At 46.8% G+C, this 24,535-nt stretch overlaps 1 protein-coding gene across 2 annotated transcripts in view; it reads left to right on the forward strand.

Moving 5' to 3' along the window:
* The first annotated feature begins 9,674 nt into the window (after nucleotides 1–9,674).
* retreg1 (reticulophagy regulator 1) overlaps nucleotides 9,675–24,535 on the forward strand; it is a 305,262-nt gene continuing 290,401 nt past the window's right edge. The window contains exons 1-2 of one of the 2 annotated variants that reach the window (XM_068058442.1): nucleotides 9,675–10,001; nucleotides 10,721–10,827. In XM_068058442.1, the coding sequence (XP_067914543.1) occupies nucleotides 9,724–10,001; nucleotides 10,721–10,827 (385 nt within the window). In that variant the 5' untranslated portion in view covers nucleotides 9,675–9,723. The remainder of the gene's footprint in view (nucleotides 10,002–10,720; nucleotides 10,828–24,535) is intronic. The other variant, XM_068058450.1, reaches the window with a different exon arrangement.

A 24,535-nucleotide genomic window follows, 5' to 3' on the forward strand; every position in this document is an offset into this window, starting at 1 on the left:
AAACATTTAGGGGTTCTGCTGCATGGATCTGCCCATGCCAACCATGTGTGATGTGGTTCTCTAAAAAAATCATTGGTCAGCACATGACCACAATGCCTCCTCACTCTCTTGGTGGACACTTCAGTCTCTCCATCTGCTGTGGATCGGCTGCCCTGGGAGCCTGCTACTTCCGGGGCCTCCTCCTCTGCTGCGGTCAGTTCTCAGATGTCCAGGATCCCACCTTCAGTCTTCGACCTTTCCCATGAATTGTGGGCCAGTTTCTCCTGCGAGCAGAAAGAGGGACACTGTTAGACTTCCCACGAAGAGCAGCAGGACATTTGTCCTGCTGGCAGCTCTCCGACCCCTGATAGAAGTTCTCAAATGCCTCCTCCTCATGTCCGCTCTCAAGGGACCTTCAAGGGGCAAGCTGGAACAGAAGGCCGACTGTCTTGTAGATGTGGCTATGCATCTGACATGATCTTCTGTTGCCTCAGCCGCTTGCCTCCCACTTTGCAGCCACTCCCTGACCATGTCATGCTCCCTCCCCTCTGGCAACATGCAAGCCGGCAGGATGAGATGGGCATGGAAGACTCACCTTGGCAGAGCGAAGGAGGTCATTGACCCACTTGCGGCACTGGACCCAGTTTCGGAGGGTGAATCCACGGCTGTTGACCTTCTACACGATTTCCATCCAGCCTTGCTGGTCAGACGGGAGGGTCTCTTCCTGCTGTCCCTTGGGAAGAGGAGCTCCTGCCTTTCCCTTACAGCCTGGAGGAGAATACACAGGTAGGCATCGGTAAACCGTGTGACCAACTGGTGTCTTCTATCTGACATGGATCCTCTTGGGTCAGCTCCTGGCCTTATGAGGCCTTGGTCAGCATGCAGCAGAACAGAGACTCCAGCCAGGGGATTCAGCAGCACAGGGTCTACAGTCAGCAGCACAAGAGCACTGCAAGCACAAAGGCAAAAAAGCATTAAACTCAACAAGTGAAGCAGCAGTTGAAGCAGGGCTGGCAGCGCTTTAAATATGGCGCCAGCGCCTACATTCGCCTCAGCTGACAACGCCATCCATGTCTTGTTGCTTGCCACCGTCCTTCAATGGGATGGGCTCCGCACCTCCTGCATTCAAATGGGATGGCCGCCTGTGATTATGGTCGGACGGTTACACACATGGTGTGTGGCAATGCCACCCTCATTTGGTGCAACCGCTGGGACCTGCAACGGGCTGATAAAATTGAGCCCCTCATCTGTAGCATTCAACTATGACAGACACATTGTCAAAACAGTTCACAAGGCAGTCACTAACACACTCCCTTCATTTTTGCAGGGAAAGGTCACACAGAACGTAATGCTGCGGATGGTGATCAGAGAAGCCAGAGGCTTACTGACCACTTTATGCCCATTTGAGGAGAGCATGCTGAACATCAGGGGTGGGGACTGAGTCATGGTCATGGCAAGTGCCAATGCTGGAGGAGGCAACACTCAGGGGCTCTTCGCACCTTATGCTTTTTTCCCTTCTCACTTCTATCGGACCCTACTTACTTTGCTTTACAAAGCACAGCTGCTTGCAGCAACCACTCATCTCTCTCTCTGAATGTCCTTTACACTAAAAGCTAACCCTCTTCATTTCTTTCATTTCAGGTGCTGAAAATGTTAATGCTCTTGTGCCAGTGCAGGGAGAAAAGGGTAGCCTTCCTGAAGATGTAACATTACTCGATCTGACTGCAGTACGCACTTGCTTAGATCTTGACACCATGTGTACTTTACAGCATAGTTTAAAGGAGGGGTCCTCACATGGTGAATCACCATGCAGAATGTGTAGGAGCTAGGGCAGGGTAATAGGACATCACAGGACATCACCAGAGAGCAAGATCACATACTATCTGTGTTGCAGTGGAGTCTTATGCTGACTTTGAATGCCCAGGCTGATGGACATACATCAGGAAATGCTCGTTGTATTCAGCCAGAGAGCTTGCACATAATGGCTGTGAGCATGGTGGACTCCAGCTCCAAATTGTGCTTGGGCTTCTGGGAGAGCACAGAAACCATTTTATTCAACATGGAGGGAGTGGTCAGCTCAATGTACACAGCAGTAAAACCCACCACAGTGGAGCCTCTGCTGACAGCTTCTATGGAAGATCACACTGATGCCACCTTGGCTCTGGGGATAGTGTTCACAGAGGCTTCCAGAGCTTCATTTCAGTCCTGAGCTCCGTTGCCACGCAGAGCCATAGGAGTGATGAAGTGCAACTCCAGGAAAGTGGCATTGGCTTCATAGGAGAGTCACCTTGTGTCCTCTTTCAGGATGATAGCATGTTTGCAGCCCTGCCAGCTACTCTGCCGGTGCTCCTGCAAGGCTACACAGCCAGCTGGACCATTCTGTCCCAGCCGATATGCTGCAGTCTGTAGCAGGACCCGCAAGGCCAAGAGATGCTCAAGATCACCTACAAGGCCACCTGAAATGTCCTCAATGGTAGCTCGGTAGCCTTCTACCTCCTAAGCTAAAGCCACTGGGGCACACTTCATAGGAGTTCTAGGATAGGTAAACAAGCACGGAAAACAGACAGTAAGTATTTGAAGATGGTTAATTCTTACTTCAGCAAGGTAATTGTTTTATAAATATGAATGAGTTATTGAAGTAAAGTTTTTTGTTCTGGATTTGTTGTTCATGTAAGTATTTGTAATGAAGGGAGGGCAAGATCAATAAGGCAAGAAGGCAATTAGATGGTGGTTGTGAGGATGGTGGTTATAATGATGGCAGAACTGTTTGTGTATTGGGGAGGGGAAGGATGGTTCATGTTGGAAACATAGAAAATAGGAGCAGGACTAGGCCATTCAGCCCATCGGGCCTGCTCCGCCATTCAAAAAAGATCATGGCTGATCGTCTAATTCAGTACCCTGTTCCCGCTTTTTCCCCATATCCCTTGATCCCTGATGTATCCGTTGTTCCCTAAGCTCAGGGAGCCAGGGGCTCTGGTAGTTGATTCTGCTCCTGCTCTTCTTCCTGCTTCTCCTCCACTTCGTGCAACCCAGCCATTTACATATTTTTTTTAGCTGTCCAGCCAAACAAAATTATGTTTTTAAAGTCTTTCCCTCAGCATCACAGCACTGGTGTGAGACAAAAACAAAAAATGCTGGAAATACTCAGCAGGCCTGGCAGCATCTTTGGAGAGAGAAGCAGAGTTAACGTTTCAGGTCAGTGACCTTTCATCAGAACTGGCAAAGGTTAGAAATGTAATAGGTTTTAAGTGAATAAAGTGGGGGTGGGGCAAAAGATAACAAAAGGGAACGTGTTGATAGGACAGAGGGTCACAGAGGATAACGGTGGCGCAGTGGTTAGCACCGCAGCCTCACAGCTCCAGCGACCCGGGTTCAATTCTGGGTACTGCCTGTGTGGAGTTTGCAAGTTCTCCCTGTGTCTGCGTGGGTTTCCTCCGGGTGCTCCGGTTTCCTCCCACATGCCAAAGACTTGCAGGTTGATAGGTTAATTGACCATTATAAATTGCCACTAGTATAGGTAGGTGGTAGGGAAATATAGGAACAGGTGGGATGTGGTAGGAATATGGAATTAGTGTAGGATTAGTATAAATAGGTGGTTGATGGTCAGCACAGACTCGGTGGGCCGAAGGGCCTGTTTCAATGCTGTATCTCCAAACTAAATTGACCAGAAGGTCATGGAGCAAAGGCAAAGGGTGTGTTAATTCTGTGGTGAAAGACAAAGCGTTAGTGCAGAGAGGGTGTTAAATGACTGAATAATGAACAGCCCTAGCCAAAAGCACAAACATGAAAAAAACAGTGGTCAGGCACATGGTAAAAAAATGAATGATGAAACAAACTAAAATAAAATACAAATAAAAAATAGAAAATAAAAAATAAAAGTAGAATTAAAAAAGGGGTGGCCAGTCATGTTCTGAAATTATTGAACTCAATGTTCAGTCTGGCAGGCTGTAGTGTGCCTAATCGGTAAATGAAGTGCTGTTCCTCAAGTGTGCGTTGGTGTTCACTGCAGCAAGTCCAGGACAGAGATGTAGGCATGAGAGGAGGGAGGTGTGTTGAAATGTCAAGCGACAGGAAGCTCGGGGTCATGTTTTCAGACCGAGCGAAGGTGTTCCGCAAAGCGGTCACCCAATCTGCGTTTGGTCTCCCCAATGTAGAGGAGACCGCATTGTGAGCAGCGAATACAGTGTACTAAATTGAAAGAAGTTCAAGTAAATCACTGCTTCACCTGAAAGGAATGTTTGGGGCCTTGGATAGTGAGGAAAGAGGAGGTAAAAGGGCAGGTATTACACCTCCTGCGATTGCATGGGAAGGTGCTGTGGGAAGGGGATGAGGTGTTGGAGGTAATGGAGGAGTGGACCAGGGTGTCGCGGAGGGAATGATCCCTTTCGAAATGGTGACAGGGGAGGGGAAAGGAAGATGTGTTTGGTAGTGGCATCACGCTGGACATGACAGAAATGGCGGAGGATGATCCTTTGGATGTGGAGGCTGGTGGGGTGGAAAGTATTTCTGAAATGTAGTGACCACAGCAACCAATTTGCCCAATGGGCAGATAATCTGTTTTTAATGATATTGGTTGAGGGCTAAATGTTGACCAAAGCACCAGGGAACTCTCCTTTCCTTCTTCAAAATAGTGCCGTGGGATCTTTTATATTACCTGATGGTGTCTTAGTTTAGTGTTTCAGCTGAAAGATGACACCTCCAACAGTACAGTCCCTGGAGTGGGACTTGAACCCACAAACCTCTTACTTAGGGACACGAGTGCTATATGGATCAACGCCACAGGGAGAGTGAAATGAGATAACAACGAAGGGAGCAGTGAGATGAGCTTCGAAGGGAGTTGCAGAGAGATGGGTCAGATTTTTCCTTCATTCCATCATCGGGGCCTGATACATGGGGCTTATTGTGTCATTAGTAAGAATTGTAGTGCACTTGAGATTTTTCAAATAATGCGTGCGAGCCTCGGACTTCTGCATATGCCGCCTGGGGAGAAACGGGAAGGGGGGAGAGGAGTTAGAGAAAGAGACACAGGCAAATGCCGTGGGGCCACTGTGAGCCATACCATGGAAACTGTATTATTGTGAAAGTTGTAACTGTAGATTATTCTTTTGGGCCTCCTTATCTCGAGAGACAATGGATACGCGCCTGGAGGTGGTCAGTGGTTTGTGAAGCAGCGCCTGGAGTGGCTATAAAGGCCAATTCTGGAGTGACAGGCTCTTCCACAGGTGCTGCAGAGAAATTTGTTTGTTGGGGCTGTTGCACAGTTGGCTCTCCCCTTGCGCCTCTGTCTTTTTTCCTGCCAACTACTAAGTCTCTTCGACTCGCCACAATTTAGCCCTGTCTTTATGGCTGCCCGCCAGCTCTGGCGAATGCTGGCAACTGACTCCCACGACTTGTGATCAATGTCACACGATTTCATGTCGCGTTTGCAGACGTCTTTATAACGGAGACATGGACGGCTGGTGGGTCTGATACCAGTGGCGAGCTCGCTGTACAATGTGTCTTTGGGGATCCTGCCATCTTCCATGCGGCTCACATGGCCAAGCCATCTCAAGCGCCGCTGACTCAGTAGTGTGTATAAGCTGGGGATGTTGGCCGCTTCAAGGACTTCTGTGTTGGAGATATAGTCCTGCCACCTGATGCCAAGTATTCTCCGAAGGCAGCGAAGATGGAATGAATTGAGACGTCGCTCTTGGCTGGCATACGTTGTCCAGGCCTCGCTGCCGTAGAGCAAGGTACTGAGGACACAGGCCTGATACACTCGGACTTTTGTGTTCCGTGTCAGTGCGCCATTTTCCCACACTCTCTTGGCCAGTCTGAACATAGCAGTGGAAGCCTTACCCATGCGCTTGTTGATTTCTGCATCTAGAGACAGGTTACTGGTGATAGTTGAGCCTAGGTAGGTGAACTCTTGAACCACTTCCAGAGCGTGGTCGCCAATATTGATGGATGGAGCATTTCTGACATCCTGCCCCATGATGTTCGTTTTCTTGAGGCTGATGGTTAGGCCAAATTCATTGCAGGCAGACGCAAACCTGTCGATGAGACTCTGCAGGCATTCTTCAGTGTGAGATGTTAAAGCAGCATCGTCAGCAAAGAGGAGTTCTCTGATGAGGACTTTCCGTACTTTGGACTTCGCTCTTAGACGGGCAAGGTTGAACAACCTGCCCCCTGATCTTGTGTGGAGGAAAATTCCTTCTTCAGAGGATTTGAACGCATGTGAAAGCAGCAGGGAGAAGAAAATCCCAAAAAGTGTGGGTGCGAGAACACAGCCCTGTTTCACACCACTCAGGATAGGAAAGGGCTCTGATGAGGAGCCACCATGTTGAATTGTGCCTTTCATATTGTCATGGAATGAGGTGATGATACTTAGTAGCTTTGGTGGACATCCGATCTTTTCTAGTAGTCTGAAGAGACCACGTCTGCTGACGAGGTCAAAGGCTTTGGTGAGATCAATGAAAGCAATGTAGAGGGGCATCTGTTGTTCACGGCATTTCTCCTGTATCTGACGAAGGGAGAACAGCATGTCAATAGTCGATCTCTCTGCACGAAAGCCACACTGTGCCTCAGGGTAGACGCGCTCGGCCAGCTTCTGGAGCCTGTTCAGAGCGACTCGAGCAAAGACTTTCCCCACTATGCTGAGCAGGGAGATTCCACGGTAGTTGTTGCAGTCACCGCGGTCACCTTTGTTTTTATAGAGGGTGATGATGTTGGCATCGCGCATGTCCTGGGGTACTGCTCCCTCGTCCCAGCACAGGCATAGCAGTTCATGTAGTGCTGAGAGTATAGCAGGCTTGGCACTCTTGATTATTTCAGGGGTAATGCTGTCCTTCCCAGGGGCTTTTCCGCTGGCTAGGGAATCAATGGCATCACTGAGTTCCGATTTGGTTGGCTGTATGTCCAGCTCATCCATGACTGGTAGAGGCTGGGCTGCATTGAGGGCAGTCTCAGTGACAGCATTCTCCCTGGAGTACAGTTCTAGGTAGTGCTCAACCCAGCGGTCCATCTGTTTGCGTTGGTCAGTGATTATGTCCCCCGATTTAGATTTGAGGGGGGTGATCTTCTTGATGGTTGGCCCAAGAGCTCTCTTCGTGCCATCATACATTCCTCTGATGTTTCCGGTGTCTGAGGCCAGCTGAATATGACTGCATAGGTGTTGCCAGTAGTCGTTTGCGCAACGCCTAGCTGTTCTTTGTGCAGTACTTCTGGCTGCTTTAAGTGCTGCGGATGTTAAATCGCTGGGGGCTTTCTTGTAGTTCAAAAGTGCAATGCGCTTAGCGGCTATGACAGGTTCCAGCTCTTCATTATGAGATTGAAACCAGTCTGCATTTCTCTTCGCACTTTTGCCGTAGGTGGTCAAAGCTGACTCATAGATGGCGTCTCTGATGTGGGCCCACTTGGTCTCAGCATCCCCTGTGGGAGTGTTTTGAAGGGCTGTTACAAGTGAATTTAGAAATTTTTGTAACAGCTGTGGGTGAGAAATTCTGCTCGTGTTGATGCGCGGGTGGCCCTTCTGCTTGGAATGATGCAACTTCTTTGGTCTGAGTCTAACCTTGCTGCACACCAGGGAGTGGTCGGTGTCGCAGTCCGCACTGTGGAAGCTGCGTGTGATTTGAACAATGTTTAAGGCGGCTCGCCTTGTGACAATGAGGTCTAGCTGGTGCCAACGACGTGATCTTGGGTGCCTCCATGAAACCTGGTGACAGGGTTTAGTGTGAAAAAACGAGTTGGTGATGCAGAGGTTATGATAGGTACACAACTCAAGCAGTCTCTGCCCGTTCTCATTCATCCTTCCAACGCCATAGCGCCCAAGGCAGGAGGGCCATGAGTCATGGTCGGCCCCAACCCTGGCATTAAAGTCCCCCAGCAGGAATAGGTGTTCGGTGTTGGGGATGCTGCTAATGATGTTATGGAGTTGTTCATAGAACTGGTCTTTAGCTTCAGGTGTTGGAGCATAGATGCTGAGTAGGTGTACTGGACCAGAGGTGGTGAGCAGTCGGATGGACAGTATGCGTTCCGAGCCATTTGAGGGAGGCTCTATCATGCTGAGCAAGGAGTTTCTGATGGCGAAGCCCACTCCATGCTGTCTTTGTTCTTCAGGATCCCTGCCCTGCCAGAAGAAGGTGTAGTCTTGCTCTGCTAGAGAGCCACTCGTGGGGAGGCGAGTCTCCTGAAGTGCTGCAATGTCCACATTGAGTCTACTGAGCTCGTTGTTAATGATGGCGGTCTTCCGAGAATCGTTGATTTGTGTAAGGTCTTCCGACAGGCCAGGACACATAGTTCTGACGTTCCAGCTTGCAAAGCGAAGGGCTTTCAAGATGGCTTTCAAGATGGCTCCTGGGCTGGAAGCTCCCTAGGAAGCTCCCTTGCTGTTCAACTCTATCCATGGCCATCTGCTCCCATCCCTAACGTTTTCTCCCCCAATCTGCCCTCTTAAACTGTTTAAATTCCCCTGGCTCTTTAAATCAGTTCATTTTAGCCCTGTCTAAAAGTTAACAGTTAGTTTAGTGTATGTTACCTGGGCCCACTGCCCTCCCCCAGCCACACCTGCTCTTTGTTTTCTCAATGAAATTGATCCGGATGAAACTGACGAGCACAGCTGCCGATACTTCAATCTCCGATCCTGCTGTCTTCACAGTCCAGAGTGTCTGCAGCCACGGCATGCGGTAAGTCCATTGAGGTGAAGAAGGAGCTGCGGGACCCGAGAGAAGTCCTGTGAAAAGGTGCCCCGAACACCCAAAACATCCACGAACGGCCCCCCCGGCCGCAACTTCAAAGCGCCCGCGGGAGATGGCTCGGAGAGCATCTGCAGCGCACTGTCGGCAATGCTGCATGCCTTTATTTAAACCACTGCAAAAAAAAAACCCTTAGCAAATGTAATCACCTCTAAGTCTGCCAAATGATGCTTCACCTCCCGAAGGACGTGGATGAGCTTTCCGGACGTCGATGGTGGGCACTGAGGAAATGGCTTATTACCTGCACCAGATTCCACCCCCCCTCCCCCCCCTTTACCCCCCTTCCACCCCTTTACCCCCCTTCCCTGCTCCACCCTCTCAGCTCACCCCCTCACAACCCCGTCCCAGCCCGCCCCCCCCTCGCACCATCTTCACCCCGCACCCCCTTCCCCTGCACCCCCCCCACCCCCTCCCTCTACCCCTCCCCCTTGCATCCCCTCCTCCCACCGGCACCATCCTACACCTGTGTAGGGGCCCCAACAACCCCACTGCCTTGTGGGCGTCTCGGGAGAGACCAAGGCTAAGGGAGTAAACCCTAACAGAAAATCCGGAGCGGAACCCCGTAGGCGGTCATGTGTCACCTTTGGCATGTTTCCGGCAGTTCCTGCAGCCATACTGGTGCCAAACGTCGTGTCCTGCACTCCTTTGGACCCCACCAGAAAGGCCGAGAGGGGGGTTTTGACGACTGGGCAACTCTCAACCGCCATAAATTTGCCCAGGCATGCGCCATGGAGAGGTCACTCCATAGTTGCCTCACAGCGTAGATTATATGAAAGGAATATCCCAATCCTGCCAGATTTCACTTTCAAAATGATTCACCCTTCTTCCAATAATGACATCATCACTCACCACCCCTTCCCATGACGTCAGTTGAATAGGTCCCTCATCCACCAATAGAAAGGCAGGTTGCAACCTTCCCCGCCCAACAATGACATAGTCACGTGACAAACAGGCGGACCAAACCCATAACAGTGGGTGACGTCAAGGCGCAGGCAGTTGCACAAGTAAACAAATGTGGAAAAGAAAAGATAAGATGGCGAGTGTGGGGGTGTGGTGGTCGCTGGGCAGCAGTGATGGGCAGCAGCAGAAGCACACTGCAGACTCCTGCGATCCCATCCCCGGTGACACCCCGGAGGAGCCGGAGCTCCGCGGTCTGGGCCACAATGAGCAGGGGTCGGATGATGCAGATTCGCTCTGCTGCTTGCTGCTGAATTACATGGAGACCGCTTTAACCTGGTACAGACCGGGCTACAGCATTGCAATGTTCATATGCTGCAACGCTCTCTTTTGGTAAGGATAAAAGCAAAAATAAAAGCATTTCTTGCTAACAACCAGGACGGAAACAGGCTTGGACATAGCTGACTTTGCAGTCTGCACAAGCTTACTGCTTATTTTTGTTAACTGAATTTGATTTACATTTGATGTATCATTATATCAGCTTCACTCATTGACAAATGAGCTCCTGGACTTGTTCCATTTGATAAGGGACTTGTGGCCGCAGCGTCCAGTGTTATTGTTTTCTGTTATAGTGTAGGCCTGTCGCATACTTTTCATTTCGCAGTCGGTTAGAATCCTCGATTTTAAGTCTTTTTCCTCATGTTAAAATGCATATTGACGATTATGGCTTAATTTGGATGATACATCTCAATGTGACATTACTAATTCGATTATTATTCACATTGTGAAAACAGCCGAAATAATTCTCAAATGTTCACTGGGAACCATTATGCCCTGTTTGAGTGGCGAATGGATTCGAGTTTTATGCAATGTACACCCAAAATTCTGTTGGTTAAATTGTGATTATAACGGGCAGCTTAAATGTTAATTAAATGTTAAAAAGTGAAAGCTCGATTGCGCAACATACACTTCAAAGCAATTAAATAACGAATATATTGGGCGAGTCTTAGGTGACGGCCGATCTGAAATACAGTCAGCAACGCAGCCTTTGAAATAATTGCTGATTTTTTTTTTAATCTTCCTCTCTCTCCTATCCGTCTGTGCTTTTCCAGGTTTCTAGCTTTAACGCCTTGGAGGTTGTATTCCCTTGTTGCTTTGGGCTTCCTTTTGTTGGTTGTTGTGGAAAATGTAAAGGCTTTCATTTTGTTCGTCATGAAAGGTAAGGAAGACAAGACAACAAGTGCCATAAGAGATAGCCGTTACGAATTGCAGTACCAAGGTTTGCAAGAGACAGTATTTTAATACCGATAATTCATGGCTTACCTGTATTTAGAAGTCTGAGAAGGCTAATGTAAATGCCACAACCAAAAGCCTGAGTTTATCAACTAAGCCCTGGGAAAACTAAACAGTGCATTTTGTGTGTGCCACACACATGGCTCCCTCAAAGCGTTTTGAAGGGGAAATGCTTGCCTAGTTTAAACATTTTAAGCCTGGAATTTCCTGCGTGGGCGCAGCTACTAAGTTGTACCCGAAATTACGCCAATTCTGCCGATGTTGAATTACACTCACATTTCCTGCAGATCTCATTAGAATTAACCCGGACACACAAATGGACATAAATCAACATAAACTCAAGTATAAGGCTTTGTAACCTGGGGGTGGGCTCACATTTTATGGGCGGAGACGTTCTGGCAGAGTGATTGTGACAGCATTGTGACAGATCACGGCGATTTGGATATCTCGCAAAATTTGCTCGTAACTTGCTCAAAATCCTGCCATATTTTAGGCTGTGTCCGAGTCTGAACTCAAATATGCAGGAATTTCGAGGCCTTGTATTTCAAAAATTGCCCGTGTTTCTGCATCAAATTTTCTAGCTAATTCAAAAGTGTTTTTCACTTTGCTTGGATATTTAACCTGCAGAAATACTCCGGTCTGATGGATTCGTTATTTCTTTTGATTGCTCATGCCGACAATAAAACTACAGACCGTGCTTTACAAAGCTGTTAAAGTTCATGTACTTTAATATAGATTTCCTGTATTTAGTTGGTTACGGTAATCTTTCTCTTTCCGTTTGTTTACAATAGTATTTATCAGTACGGAAATCATGTATATAAGATTTACTTAAATAAAAGCAAAATACTGCAGATGCTGGAAATCTGAAATCAAAACAAGAAATGGTGGAACCACTCAGCAGGTCTGGCAGCATCTGTGGAAAGAGGCAGAGTTAACGTTTCGGGTCAGTGACCCTTCTTCGGAACTTCGGAATTCACAGATGCTGCCAGACCTGCTGAGTGGTTCCAGCCTTTCTTGTTTCTATTTATTATATAAGATTTACTTCCCTACTTTCATTTTAAGTATCTGTACTGACAGGCACATCGGATTTTTAAGAAGCACTTTTCAATTTGCCTGACGATAGTAGGTGTTGAACTTGATCACATTTTTGACCTTTTTTAGTGTAAGAATTTTTTCTGGAACACACTTTGTTTTAAGTGTTTAAGAAAATGGGGCAGAGTCAGGATTTTGGGAAATTTGTTTCTGCTCAAACAAAAACTCTGGGGAAAAAAAGCTGGAAAATTGCGGGTCAAAAGAAGAGCATCACATTTGTGAGGAAGTGCCCAGATAAGCGGTAGTTCATTTTGGCACCATAACATTTTGTGTCAGCACGATGTTTCTGATGTAACTGGTACTATTGTCATGTGAAAAATGTTTCTGGTCATTTACTTACAAATTTCTTTTCTTTTGGGCCTCCTTATCTCGAGAGACAATGGATACGCGCCTGGAGGTGGTCAGTGGTTTGTGAAGCAGCGCCTGGAGTGGCTATAAAGGCCAATTCTGGAGTGACAGGCTCTTCCACAGGTGCTGCAGAGAAATTTGTTTGTTGGGGCTGTTGCACAGTTGGCTCTCCCCTTGCGCCTCTGTCTTTTTTCCTGCCAACTACTAAGTCTCTTCGACTCGCCACAATTTAGCCCTGTCTTTATGGCTGCCCGCCAGCTCTGGCGAATGCTGGCAACTGACTCCCACGACTTGTGATCAATGTCACACGATTTCATGTCACGTTTGCAGACGTCTTTATAACGGAGACATGGACGGCCGGTGGGTCTGATACCAGTGACGAGCTCGCTGTACAATGTGTCTTTGGGGATCCTGCCATCTTCCATGCGGCTCACATGGCCAAGCCATCTCAAGCGCCGCTGACTCAGTAGTGTGTATAAGCTGGGGGTGTTGGCCGCTTCAAGGACTTCTGTGTTGGAGATATAGTCCTGCCACCTGATGCCAAGTATTCTCCGAAGGCAGCGAAGATGGAATGAATTGAGACGTCGCTCTTGGCTGGCATACGTTGTCCAGGCCTCGCTGCCGTAGAGCAAGGTACTGAGGACACAGGCCTGATACACTCGGACTTTTGTGTTCCGTGTCAGTGCGCCATTTTCCCACACTCTCTTGGCCAGTCTGGACATAGCAGTGGAAGCCTTACCCATGCGCTTGTTGATTTCTGCATCTAGAGACAGGTTACTGGTGATAGTTGAGCCTAGGTAGGTGAACTCTTGAACCACTTCCAGAGCGTGGTCGCCAATATTGATGGATGGAGCATTTCTGACATCCTGCTCCATGATGTTCGTTTTCTTGAGGCTGATGGTTAGGCCAAATTCATTGCAGGCAGACGCAAACCTGTCGATGAGACTCTGCAGGCATTCTTCAGTGTGAGATGTTAAAGCAGCATCGTCAGCAAAGAGGAGTTCTCTGATGAGGACTTTCCGTACTTTGGACTTCGCTCTTAGACGGGCAAGGTTGAACAACCTGCCCCCTGATCTTGTGTGGAGGAAAATTCCTTCTTCAGAGGATTTGAACGCATGTGAAAGCAGCAGGGAGAAGAAAATCCCAAAAAGTGTGGGTGCGAGAACACAGCCCTGTTTCACACCACTCAGGATAGGAAAGGGCTCTGATGAGGAGCCACCATGTTGAATTGTGCCTTTCATATTGTCATGGAATGAGGTGATGATACTTAGTAGCTTTGGTGGACATCCGATCTTTTCTAGTAGTCTGAAGAGACCACGTCTGCTGACGAGGTCAAAGGCTTTGGTGAGATCAATGAAAGCAATGTCGAGGGGCATCTGTTCACGGCATTTCTCCTGTATCTGACGAAGGGAGAACAGCATGTCAATAGTCGATCTCTCTGCACGAAAGCCACACTGTGCCTCAGGGTAGACGCGCTCGGCCAGCTTCTGGAGCCTGTTCAGAGCGACTCGAGCAAAGACTTTCCCCACTATGCTGAGCAGGGAGATTCCACGGTAGTTGTTGCAGTCACCGCGGTCACCTTTGTTTTTATAGAGGGTGATGATGTTGGCATCGCGCATGTCCTGGGGTACTGCTCCTTCGTCCCAGCACAGGCATAGCAGTTCATGTAGTGCTGAGAGTATAGCAGGCTTGGCACTCTTGATTATTTCAGGGGTAATGCTGTCCTTCCCAGGGGCTTTTCCGCTGGCTAGGGAATCAATGGCATCACTGAGTTCCGATTTGGTTGGCTGTATGTCCAGCTCATCCATGACTGGTAGAGGCTGGGCTGCATTGAGGGCAGTCTCAGTGACAGCATTCTCCCTGGAGTACAGTTCTAGGTAGTGCTCAACCCAGCGGTCCATCTGTTTGCGTTGGTCAGTGATTATGTCCCCCGATTTAGATTTGAGGGGGGTGATCTTCTTGATGGTTGGCCCAAGAGCTCTCTTCGTGCCATCATACATTCCTCTGATGTTTCCGGTGTCTGAGGCCAGCTGAATATGACTGCATAGGTGTTGCCAGTAGTCGTTTGCGCAACGCCTAGCTGTTCTTTGTGCAGTACTTCTGGCTGCTTTAAGTGCTGCGGATGTTAAATCGCTGGGGGCTTTCTTGTAGTTCAAAAGTGCAATGCGCTTAGCGGCTATGACAGGTTCCAGCTCTTCATTATGAGATTGAAACCAGTCTGCATTTCTCTTCGCACTTTTGCCGTAGGTGGTCAAAGCTGACTCATAGATGGCGTCTCTGATGTGGGCCCACTTGGTCTCAGCATCCCCTGTGGGAGTGTTTTGAAGGGCTGTTACAAGTGAATTTAGAAATTTTTGTAACAGCTGTGGGTGAGAAATTCTGCTCGTGTTGATGCGCGGGTGGCCCTTCTGCTTGGAATGATGCAACTTCTTTGGTCTGAGTCTAACCTTGCTGCACACCAGGGAGTGGTCGGTGTCGCAGTCCGCACTGTGGAAGCTGCGTGTGATTTGAACACTGTTTAAGGCGGCTCGCCTTGTGACAATGAGGTCTAGCTGGTGCCAACGACGTGATCTTGGGTGCCTCCATGAAACCTGGTGACAGGGTTTAGTGTGAAAGAACGAGTTGGTGATGCAGAGGTTATGATAGGTACACAACTCAAGCAGTCTCTGCCCGTTCTCATTCATCCTTCCAACGCCATAGCGCCCAAGGCAGGAGGGCCATGAGTCATGGTCGGCCCCAACCCTGGCATTAAAGTCCCCCAGCAGGAATAGGTGTTCGGTGTTGGGGATGCTGCTAATGATGTTATGGAGTTGTTCATAGAACTGGTCTTTAGCTTCAGGTGCGGAGCAGAGTGTTGGAGCATAGATGCTGAGTAGGTGTACTGGACCAGAGGTGGTGAGCAGTCGGATGGACAGTATGCGTTCCAAGCCATTTGAGGGAGGCTCTATCATGCTGAGCAAGGAGTTTCTGATGGCGAAGCCCACTCCATGCTGTCTTGGTTCTTCAGGATCCCTGCCCTGCCAGAAGAAGGTGTAGTCTTGCTCTGCTAGAGAGCCACTCGCGGGGAGGCGAGTCTCCTGAAGTGCTGCAATGTCCACATTGAATCTACTGAGCTCGTTGTTAATGATGGCGGTCTTCCGAGAATCGTTGATTTGTGTAAGGTCTTCCGACAGGCCAGGACACATAGTTCTGACGTTCCAGCTTGCAAAGCGAAGGGCTGGTACCTTCTTTCCTTTTTTCATGTTGTTTGGTGCGGTGTATCAGTCCACCTTTCGGGCAATGACCCTGAGCTCCAAGCACCCATTGAAGCAGGCAGACTGTGGCGGGACAGAACCTTATTGACCGGGGGCTGCCCGGTTTGAGGCGGGCGGTAGCTGTCCGGTGAGGTGCAATGACCTCTCCCACCGACAAAGGCAACCCGTGGCGCCCAGTTTCTACGCCAATTTATCTGGACTTATAACCCGTAACTGCTGCCTTCCGTGTTGTTTTAGTCGCTGTGAGGCAACTATGGAGTGACCTCTCCATGGCGCATGCCTGGGTAAATTTATGGAGGTTGAGAGTTGCCCAGTCGTCAAAACCCCCCTCTCGGCCTTTCTGGTGGGGTCCAAAGGAGTGCAGGACACGACGTTTGGCACCAGTATGGCTGCAGGAACTGCCGGAAACATGCCAAAGGTGACACATGACCGCCTACGGGGTTCCGCTCCGGATTTTCTATTAGGGTTTACTCCCTTAGCCTTGGTCTCTCCCGAGACGCCCACAAGGCAGTGGGGTTGTTGGGGCCCCTACACAGGTGTAGGATGGTGCCGGTGGGAGGAGGGAATGCAAGGGGGAGGGGTAGAGGGAGGGGGTGGGGGGGGGGGGGTGCAGGGGAAGGGGGTGCGGTGTGAAGATGGTGCGAGGGGGGGGCGGGCTGGGACGGGGTCGTGAGGGGGTGAGCTGAGAGGGTGGAGCAGGGAAGGGGGGTAAAGGGGGGGGGAGGGGGGGTGGAATCTGGTGCAGGTAATAAGCCATTTCCTCAGTGCCCACCATCGACGTCCGGAAAGCTCATCCACGTCCTTCGGGAGGTGAAGCATCATTTGGCAGACTTAGAGGTGATTACATTTGCTAAGGGTTTTTTTTTTTGCAGTGGTTTAAATAAAGGCATGCAGCATTGCCGACAGTGCGCTGCAGATGCTCTCCGAGCCATCTCCCGCGGGCGCTTTGAAGTTGCGGCCGGGGGGGCCGTTCGTGGATGTTTTGGGTGTTCGGGGCACCTTTTCACAGGACTTCTCTCGGGTCCCGCAGCTCCTTCTTCACCTCAATGGACTTACCGCATGCCGTGGCTGCAGACACTCTGGACTGTGAAGACAGCAGGATTGGAGATTGAAGTATTGGCAGCTGTGCTCGTCAGTTTCATCCGGATCAATTTCATTGAGAAAACAAAGAGCAGGTGTGGCTGGGGGAGGGCAGTGGGCCCAGGTAACATACACTAAACTAACTGTTAACTTTTAGATAGGGCTAAAATGAACTGATTTAAAGAGCCAGGGGAATTTAAACAGTTTAAGAGGGCAGATTGGGGGAGAAAACGTTAGGGATGGGAGCAGATGGCCATGGATAGAGTTGAACAGCAAGGGAGCTTCCTAGGGAGCTTCCAGCCCAGGAGCCATCTTGAACAACCAAAAAAACTTACAAATTGTACCTGAGAAAATGTGTGGCGCAGTGGTTAGCACCGCAGCCTCACAGCTCCAGTGATCCGGGTTCAATTCTGGGTACTGCCTGTGTGGAGTTTGCAAGTTCTCCCTGTGTCTGCGTGGGTTTTCTCCGGGTGCTCCGGTTTCCTCCCACAAGCCAAAAGACTTGCAGGTTGGTAGGTAAATTGGCCGTTATAAATTGCCCCTAGTATAGGTAGGTGGTAGGGAAATATATAGGGACAGGTGAGGATATGGTAGAAATATGGGATTAGTGTAGGATTAGTATAAATGGGTGGTTAATGATTGGCACAGACTCGGTGGGCCGAAGGGCCTGTTTCAGTGCTGTATCTCTAAATCAAAATAAATATTCATATTTTAAGACCCATCCTCCTGGTTATTTTAATATTTGAAAGTAGTGAAAATTGCTGAATTAAAGTAATCTCTCATAGTTTATCTCACATAGTCACATATTCTGAGTGATTTTGAAAATAGAGCTTATTGCAACTAAGCTGAGTGAAACTCGTGAGGATTCGAACTTTAATTGATTAGATTAGATTAGAGATACAGCACTGAAACAACCACCCATTTATACTAATCCTACACTAATCCCATATTCCTACCTATACTAGTGACAATTTATAATGGCCAATTTACCTACCAACCTGATTCCTGTGTTATATTTTTCTAACGTAGAATTGGTAGTGGGGAACAAAGAACAAATCTTTGGTACCAAATAACAGGCTGTTTAATCACTGATTTATATGGTGTAATACAGTAAACAGAACTGTTATATATTTCTGTTATAATTCTGCATAGTTATAAATGGTATAAAGATTGTAATCTGATATTGGGGTTCAGATAACTTACAAACTGTTTGAGCTTTACTCGTATTATTTGGCACCCGCAATCTCTTGATTACATAACGACATTGTAATTGCTCCTGGGTATCTGTTATTCTCTACAACCAATTTGATGTAAGTGCTTACTGCTCGACCACCTATTCAGAATGATGATACATGGAGTGGCATTAATAAAGCAGCCTGGTATTGATTGTCTCCTAGACCTATTGCTTATTATTCTTCCTAATGGGTTCAAGCAGGATCAAGTTATGTCCTTTTAAAAATGTTGTCATTGTTTTAATTGTTTTATAAAAACATATAAATTGGCTCTGAATGGACAGGGGGCATTCTGAAGGGGGAGGGTGAACAGCTAGAGGTTGTGGTACACATCGGTACCAATGACATAGGCAGGAAGAGTGATGAGGTCCTGCAAGGGGAGTTAGGTAGTAAGTTTTTAAAAAAAACTGGACCTCTAAGGTTGTAATCTCTGGATTACTCCCTGTGCCACGTGCCAGTGAGGCTAGAAATAGGAAGATAGTGCAGCTAAACACGTGGCTGAGCAGCTGGTGTAGAAGGGAGGTTTTCAGATATCTGGACCATTGGGCTCTCTTCAGGGACAGATGGGACCTGTACAAGAAGGATGGGTTGCATCTAAACTGGAAGGGCACTAATATCCTGGCTGCAAGGTTTGCTAGCGTCACTCGGGAGGGTTTAAACTAGTGTGGCAGGGGGGTGGGAACCAGAGCAGTAGGACAGCTAGTGAAGTAAATGAGGAGGACATAGTAAATAAGGCCAGTAGGACTAAGAGGAAGAGCAAGCAGGGAGATGTTGCTGAGCACAGAGCGGGACTGGTGGTCTGAAGTGCATTTGTTTCAATGCGAGAAGTATAACAGGTAAGGCAGATGAACTTAGAGCTTGGATTAGTACTTGGAAATATGATGATGTTGCTATTACAGAGACTTGGTTGAGGGAAGGACAGGATTGGCAGCTAAATGTTTCAGGCTTTAGAAGCTTCAGGTGGGATAGAGGGGGATGTAAAAGGGGTGGGGAGTTGCATTACTGGTTAAGGAGAATATCACAGCAGTACTGCGGGAGGACACCTCAGAGTGGTCATGCAGCGAGGCAATATGGGTGGAGCTCAGGAATAGGAAGGGTGCAGTCACGATGTTGGGGGTTTACTACAGGCCTCCCAACAGCCAGCAGGAGGTAGAGGAGCAGATATGTAGACAGATTTTGGAAAGATGTAAAGGTAACAGGGTTGTGGTGGTGGGTGATTTTAACTTCCCCAATATTGACTGGGACTCACTTAGTGCTAGGGGCTTGGATGGGGCAGAATTTGTGAGGAGCATCCAGGAGGGCTTCTTGAAACAGTATGTAGATAGTTCAACTAGGGATGGGGCCATTCTGGACCTGGTATTGGGGAATGAGCCCGGCCAGGTGGTCGAAGTTTCAGTGGGGGAGCATTTCGGGAGCAGTGACCATAATTCCATAAGCTTTCAGCTACTTGTGGATAAGGATAAGAGTAGTCCTCTGGTGAAGGTGCTAAATTGGGGGAAGGCTAATTATAGCAATATTAGGCAGGAACTGAAGAATTTAGATTGGGGGCGGCGGTTTGAGGGTAAATCAACATCTGACATGTGGGAGTCTTTCAAACGTCAGCTGATTAGAATCCAGTGCCAGCATGTTCCTGTGAGGAAGAAAGACTAGTTTGGCAAGTTTCGGGAAGCTTGGATAACACGGGATATTGTCAGCCGAGTCAAAAAGAATAAGGAAGCATTTGTAAGGGCTGGAAGGCTAGGAACAGATGAAGCACTTGAGGAATATAAAGACAGTAGGAAAGAACTTGAGCAAGGAGTTAGGAGAGGTAAAAGGGGTCATGAAACGTCATTGGTAAACAGGATTAAGGAAAATCCCAAGGCTTTTTATACATATATAAAGAGCAAGAGGGTAATCAGGGTTGGCCCACTCAAGGATAGAGATGGGAATCTATGTGTGGAGCCAGAGGAGATGGGCGAGGTGCTAAATGAGTACTTTGCATCAGTATTTACCAAAGAGAAGGACTTGGTGGATGATGAGCCTAAGGAAGGGAGTGCAGATAGTCTCAGTCATCTCATTATCAAAAAGGAGGAGGTGTTGGGTGTCTTGCAAAGCATTAAGGTAGATAATTCCCCAGGGCCTGATGGGATCTACCCTAGAATGCTGAGGGAGGCAAGGGAAGAAATTGCTGGGGCCTTGACAGAAATCTTTGCATCCTCATTGGCTGCAGGTGAGGTCCCAGAGGACTGGAGAATAGCCAATGTTGTGCCTTTGTTTAAGAAGGGTGGCAAGGATAATCCAGGAAATTATAGGCTGGTGAGCCTTATGTCAGTGGTAGGGAAACTATTAGAGAGGATTATTCGGGATTATTATTACTTACTCCCATTTGGAAACAAACAAACTTATTAGCGAGAGACAGCATGGTTTTGTGAAGGGGAGGTCGTGTCTTACTGATTTGATTGAGTTTTTTGAGGAAGTGACGAAGATGATTGATGAAGGAAGGGCGGTGGATGTTGTCTATATGGACTTTAGTAAAGCCTTTGACAAGGTCCCGCATGGTAGACTGGTGCAAAAGGTGAAGTGAAACGGGATCATAGGTGAGCTGGCAAGATGGATACAGAACTAGCTCTGTCATAGAAGACAGAGGGTATCAGTGGATGGGTGTTTTTCTCAATGGAGGGATGTGACTAGTGGTGTTCCGCAGGGATCAGTGCTGGGACCTTTGCTGTTTGTAGTGTATATATAAATGATTTGGAGGAAAATGTAGCTGGTCTGATTAGTAAGTTTGCGGACGACACAAAGGTTGGTGGAGTTGCGGATAATGATGAGGATTGTCGGTTGGAGACTTGGGCGGAGAAATGGCAGATGGAGTTTAATCCGGACAAATGTGAGGTAATGCAATTTGGAAGTTCTAATGCAGCTGGGAGGCATACAGTAAATGGCAGAACCCTTAGGAGTATTGACGGGCAGAGAGATCTGGGCGTACAGGTCACAAAGTGGCAACGCAGGTGGATAAGGTAGTCAAGAAGGCATACGGCATGCTTGTATTCATCGGTCGGGGCATAGAGTATAAAAATTGGCAAGTCATGTTGCAGCTGTACAGAACCTTAGTTAGGCCACACTTGGAATATTGCGTGCAATTCTGGTCGCCACACTACCAGAAGGACGTGTCGGCTTTGGAGAGGGTACAGAGGAGGTTTACCAGGATGTTGCCTGGTCTGGAGGGTATTAGCGATGAGGAGAGGTTGGAAAAACACGGATTGATTTCACTGGAACGACGGAGGTGGAGGGGCGACATGATAGAGGTTTACAAAGTTATGAGCGGCATGGACAGCGTGGATAGTCAGAAGCTTTTTGTCAGTGTAGAAGAGTCAGTTACTCGGGGACATAGGTTTCAGGTGCGAGGGGCAAAGTTTAGAGGGGATGTGTGAGGCAAGTTTTTTTTTTTACACAGAGCGTGGTGAGTGCCTGGATCTTGCTGCCATGGGAGGTGGTGGAAGCAGATACAATAACGATGTTTAAGAGACATCTTAACAAATATATGTATAGGAAGGGAATAGAGGAATATGGGCCCCGGAAGTGCAGAAGGTCTTGGTTTAGGCAGGCATCAAGATCGGCGCAGGCTTGGAGGGCCGAATGGCCTGTTCCTGTGCTGTACTGTTCTTTGTTGCATCTCATTTCATTTTGTAATGAAACGGTATCTAATTTTGAAATACTTCGGAAGTGCTTAGTGATGACCTGAAATAAATCACTTGATTATTACATAAATTCCCCAACTATGTAACCAAATGCATTTCTTTCAGCTTAATAAAAATCACCTGTTTTCATTTTTTGATATCTGCATATGGATTATAACAGGTAAACTCACTATGATTGTGACGTAATCGGTAATCCTTTATAGGGGATGTCATCATCCGCCACTACATGAAGTGCATAAGCTGTTGGTGCATGTCATGACACTTACTGATATTTTTACAAAAACTAAACCTTAATAAAGTTAGCAGTAATGAACATCCAAGATATATCATTATGAACATTTATGTTTTTAATTTATAAAGATACACCAGAGTAATTAAAGTCTGTAATCTGATATGGGGGTTCAGCTAACTTGCAAACTGTTTGAGCTCTTATTCGTATTGTTTGGCACCCGCAATCTCTTGATTAAATAACTACTTTGTAATTGTTCCTGGGATCTGTTATTCTCTGTACAGCCAATTTGATGTAAATGTTTACTGCTGTACCACCTATTCAGAATGATGATACTTGGAGTGGCATTAATAAAGCAGAAACAGATTTCTCTATCATGTTCTCAGCACTATTCCTGATAAACTGATCTTATAAACCTTTATTGTAATCTATAATGTGGGCACGCAAGTATATGTAAATACCATAGAATATGAATAATTAAATCAATATAGCCCAAAGTAGAATAACAATTCATTTGATTCATTGAATGGGTTTTAAGAGAAAAGCAGTATCAAATAGTACTCTAAAATGGGAGTTCTGCAACTGAATGGAATCATTGATCTCTATAAGAAGAATTTGTCTGGTACTTGGATCCAAAAAAAGTACAAGTTCTGTTCTTTGTCTACTCATCTTTTTGTGACTCAGACTGCTTGTGAAATAACTCCAAAAGGAAGTCTATTCCTTGCAGATATTTAATATGTGGATAAGAGACACCAAAAAGAATGTTGAGTGAATCTTATATTAATAATGTCACTATATGTTCACCTCTAGTTCTCATGCATACTAAGAAATTGGAATGTGCAGAAGAATGCACAGAAAAGCTGTATGTTGGGGGTCCTAAAACAGCTTGTTTGATTTCTGTCCATCTGGGGTCGGGCATTGTGAGCGCATTCTCTTAAATTCTGCATTTGTTTGACATACTGGCATAATATTGTATGTATGTGGGTGTGTGTACACAAATGCTTTCTGCAACAAAACACCTTCCTTTGTGTAACTGGCACTGCTTTTCAGAATTTAGGATGGGGGAGCCCTAGATATGTGTCAATATATTTTGGGTTACCAGGAGTGTATTAGTATTTGGGGAAGACTCCACACACAAAAGATTGATAAAGCACTGGAATAACAAGTATAACAGAGCAATTTGACCTTTTCCCAATATTGTAAATGGGCCAAAATTGGATCGAATGCCTGTCATACACCTCCTTGTGATGTTTGTTAAAATTGTATTGGACAGATGGGGGAGGCATTTGAAGTGAAGACACCTGGGAAAGAAGTTTGAGATGAATAGGATTTGGACCAATTGTTTGCTTTATCTACCTGGCAGAATACAACCTACAATAATTTGCAAAATTAATCAAAATGAATACTGGTAACATGCTACAATGTTTTTTGTGCTCCTCTTATCCATCTTAAATAAGACTTCAGCCAAGATTTTGCATTTTCAGATTTGACTTCACAAGTTGAGCAGTCTGATTCATTGGTCGTGCAGTAGTTCTATCTTTTTTTTTTAACTACTGTTCTGAAACCAGAGTAGATTCCTGAGTTGCAGACACTGTCAAATAAAACGAAAACTAAATATTTCATGGATTGGGCAGAATAGTTGCTTTGTAAAATCTTGGTGCTAATCAATACTTGAAAGTTTGCATCACCATAAATGCCCTACAAATAATCTATAACATCTGGCAATATGCTAAACTTGCATACTACTGTACATAAATTTGTCATAACATTCTGGTTAGCAAAGGACTAGGAAAGACTGGCTGCTGTTAAATCCTTTGGTAATGTTGTTCTGAATACAGTAAGTGAACTGCTTTAGTAAGAGTATTGGTGGACATTTCAAAGTTTTCTTTGTTTTGTAACCCCCAATGTCACTGTATTCATCATAAGGTAAAATTGGATGCAACAGTAATGAAATTGAATATTGCTGAAAATGGAGACATATTGTCGAAACTTTTCTTCTTGCACTCAAGACAATCTGAAAGAATACAAATGTAAGGGAAAACAACAACTTTATACTGCATGAGAAGAAAGTGCTGATTGGTTGGCAAGTGAACTTTGGTAGAGGAGTTGCCATAGAGAATGCACCAGTTTACGGTGACTGACAGTTAACTGCCAAGCTTTCTTTGTTTGAAATTTAAACCAGGCAGCTTGACTCTGGTAAAGGCATGGCCTTGAGGAAGGAACCAGCGAATGGCTGGCACTTATTTTCTTTAGCTGAAACAGGTGAAATGTACCTGTGTGTACATGTTCTTTCTGTCTGCAAAGAACAGGGCCCTGTGTATTAATTATATGTAGCTTCCAGTATGTGCAAATGTGTCACACTGCGAGCCCTACTGACAATCTGAAATTGGTTGTCAGTGTAATTGTTAGTACACTATGGATTATTTGGACAATATTTGCTAATCGTGGAATCACATCTAATGTTGGACATTGTTTTGAGTATTGCAAGCACGGGCTGATTGGGTACGGCCTGTACCTTGCCCGTTGTGAACAGTGGAAGGGACATGTTTGATACGGTCTGCCAGTCTTTGGGATGTATGACCTAGATACCTAACATCACACTGGCATTGAAATTCATATGTCACATTACTCATTTGTGTGATAGGCAGGATGTCTTTTTGGCTTGACAACCAGTTTTGAGTAAGGTCTCCACCTACATCGTGTAATATTCATTCACATTTGC

The sequence above is a fragment of the Heterodontus francisci genome, chromosome 2 (genome assembly GCF_036365525.1).
Source record: "Heterodontus francisci isolate sHetFra1 chromosome 2, sHetFra1.hap1, whole genome shotgun sequence".
NCBI lineage: Eukaryota > Metazoa > Chordata > Chondrichthyes > Heterodontiformes > Heterodontidae > Heterodontus > Heterodontus francisci.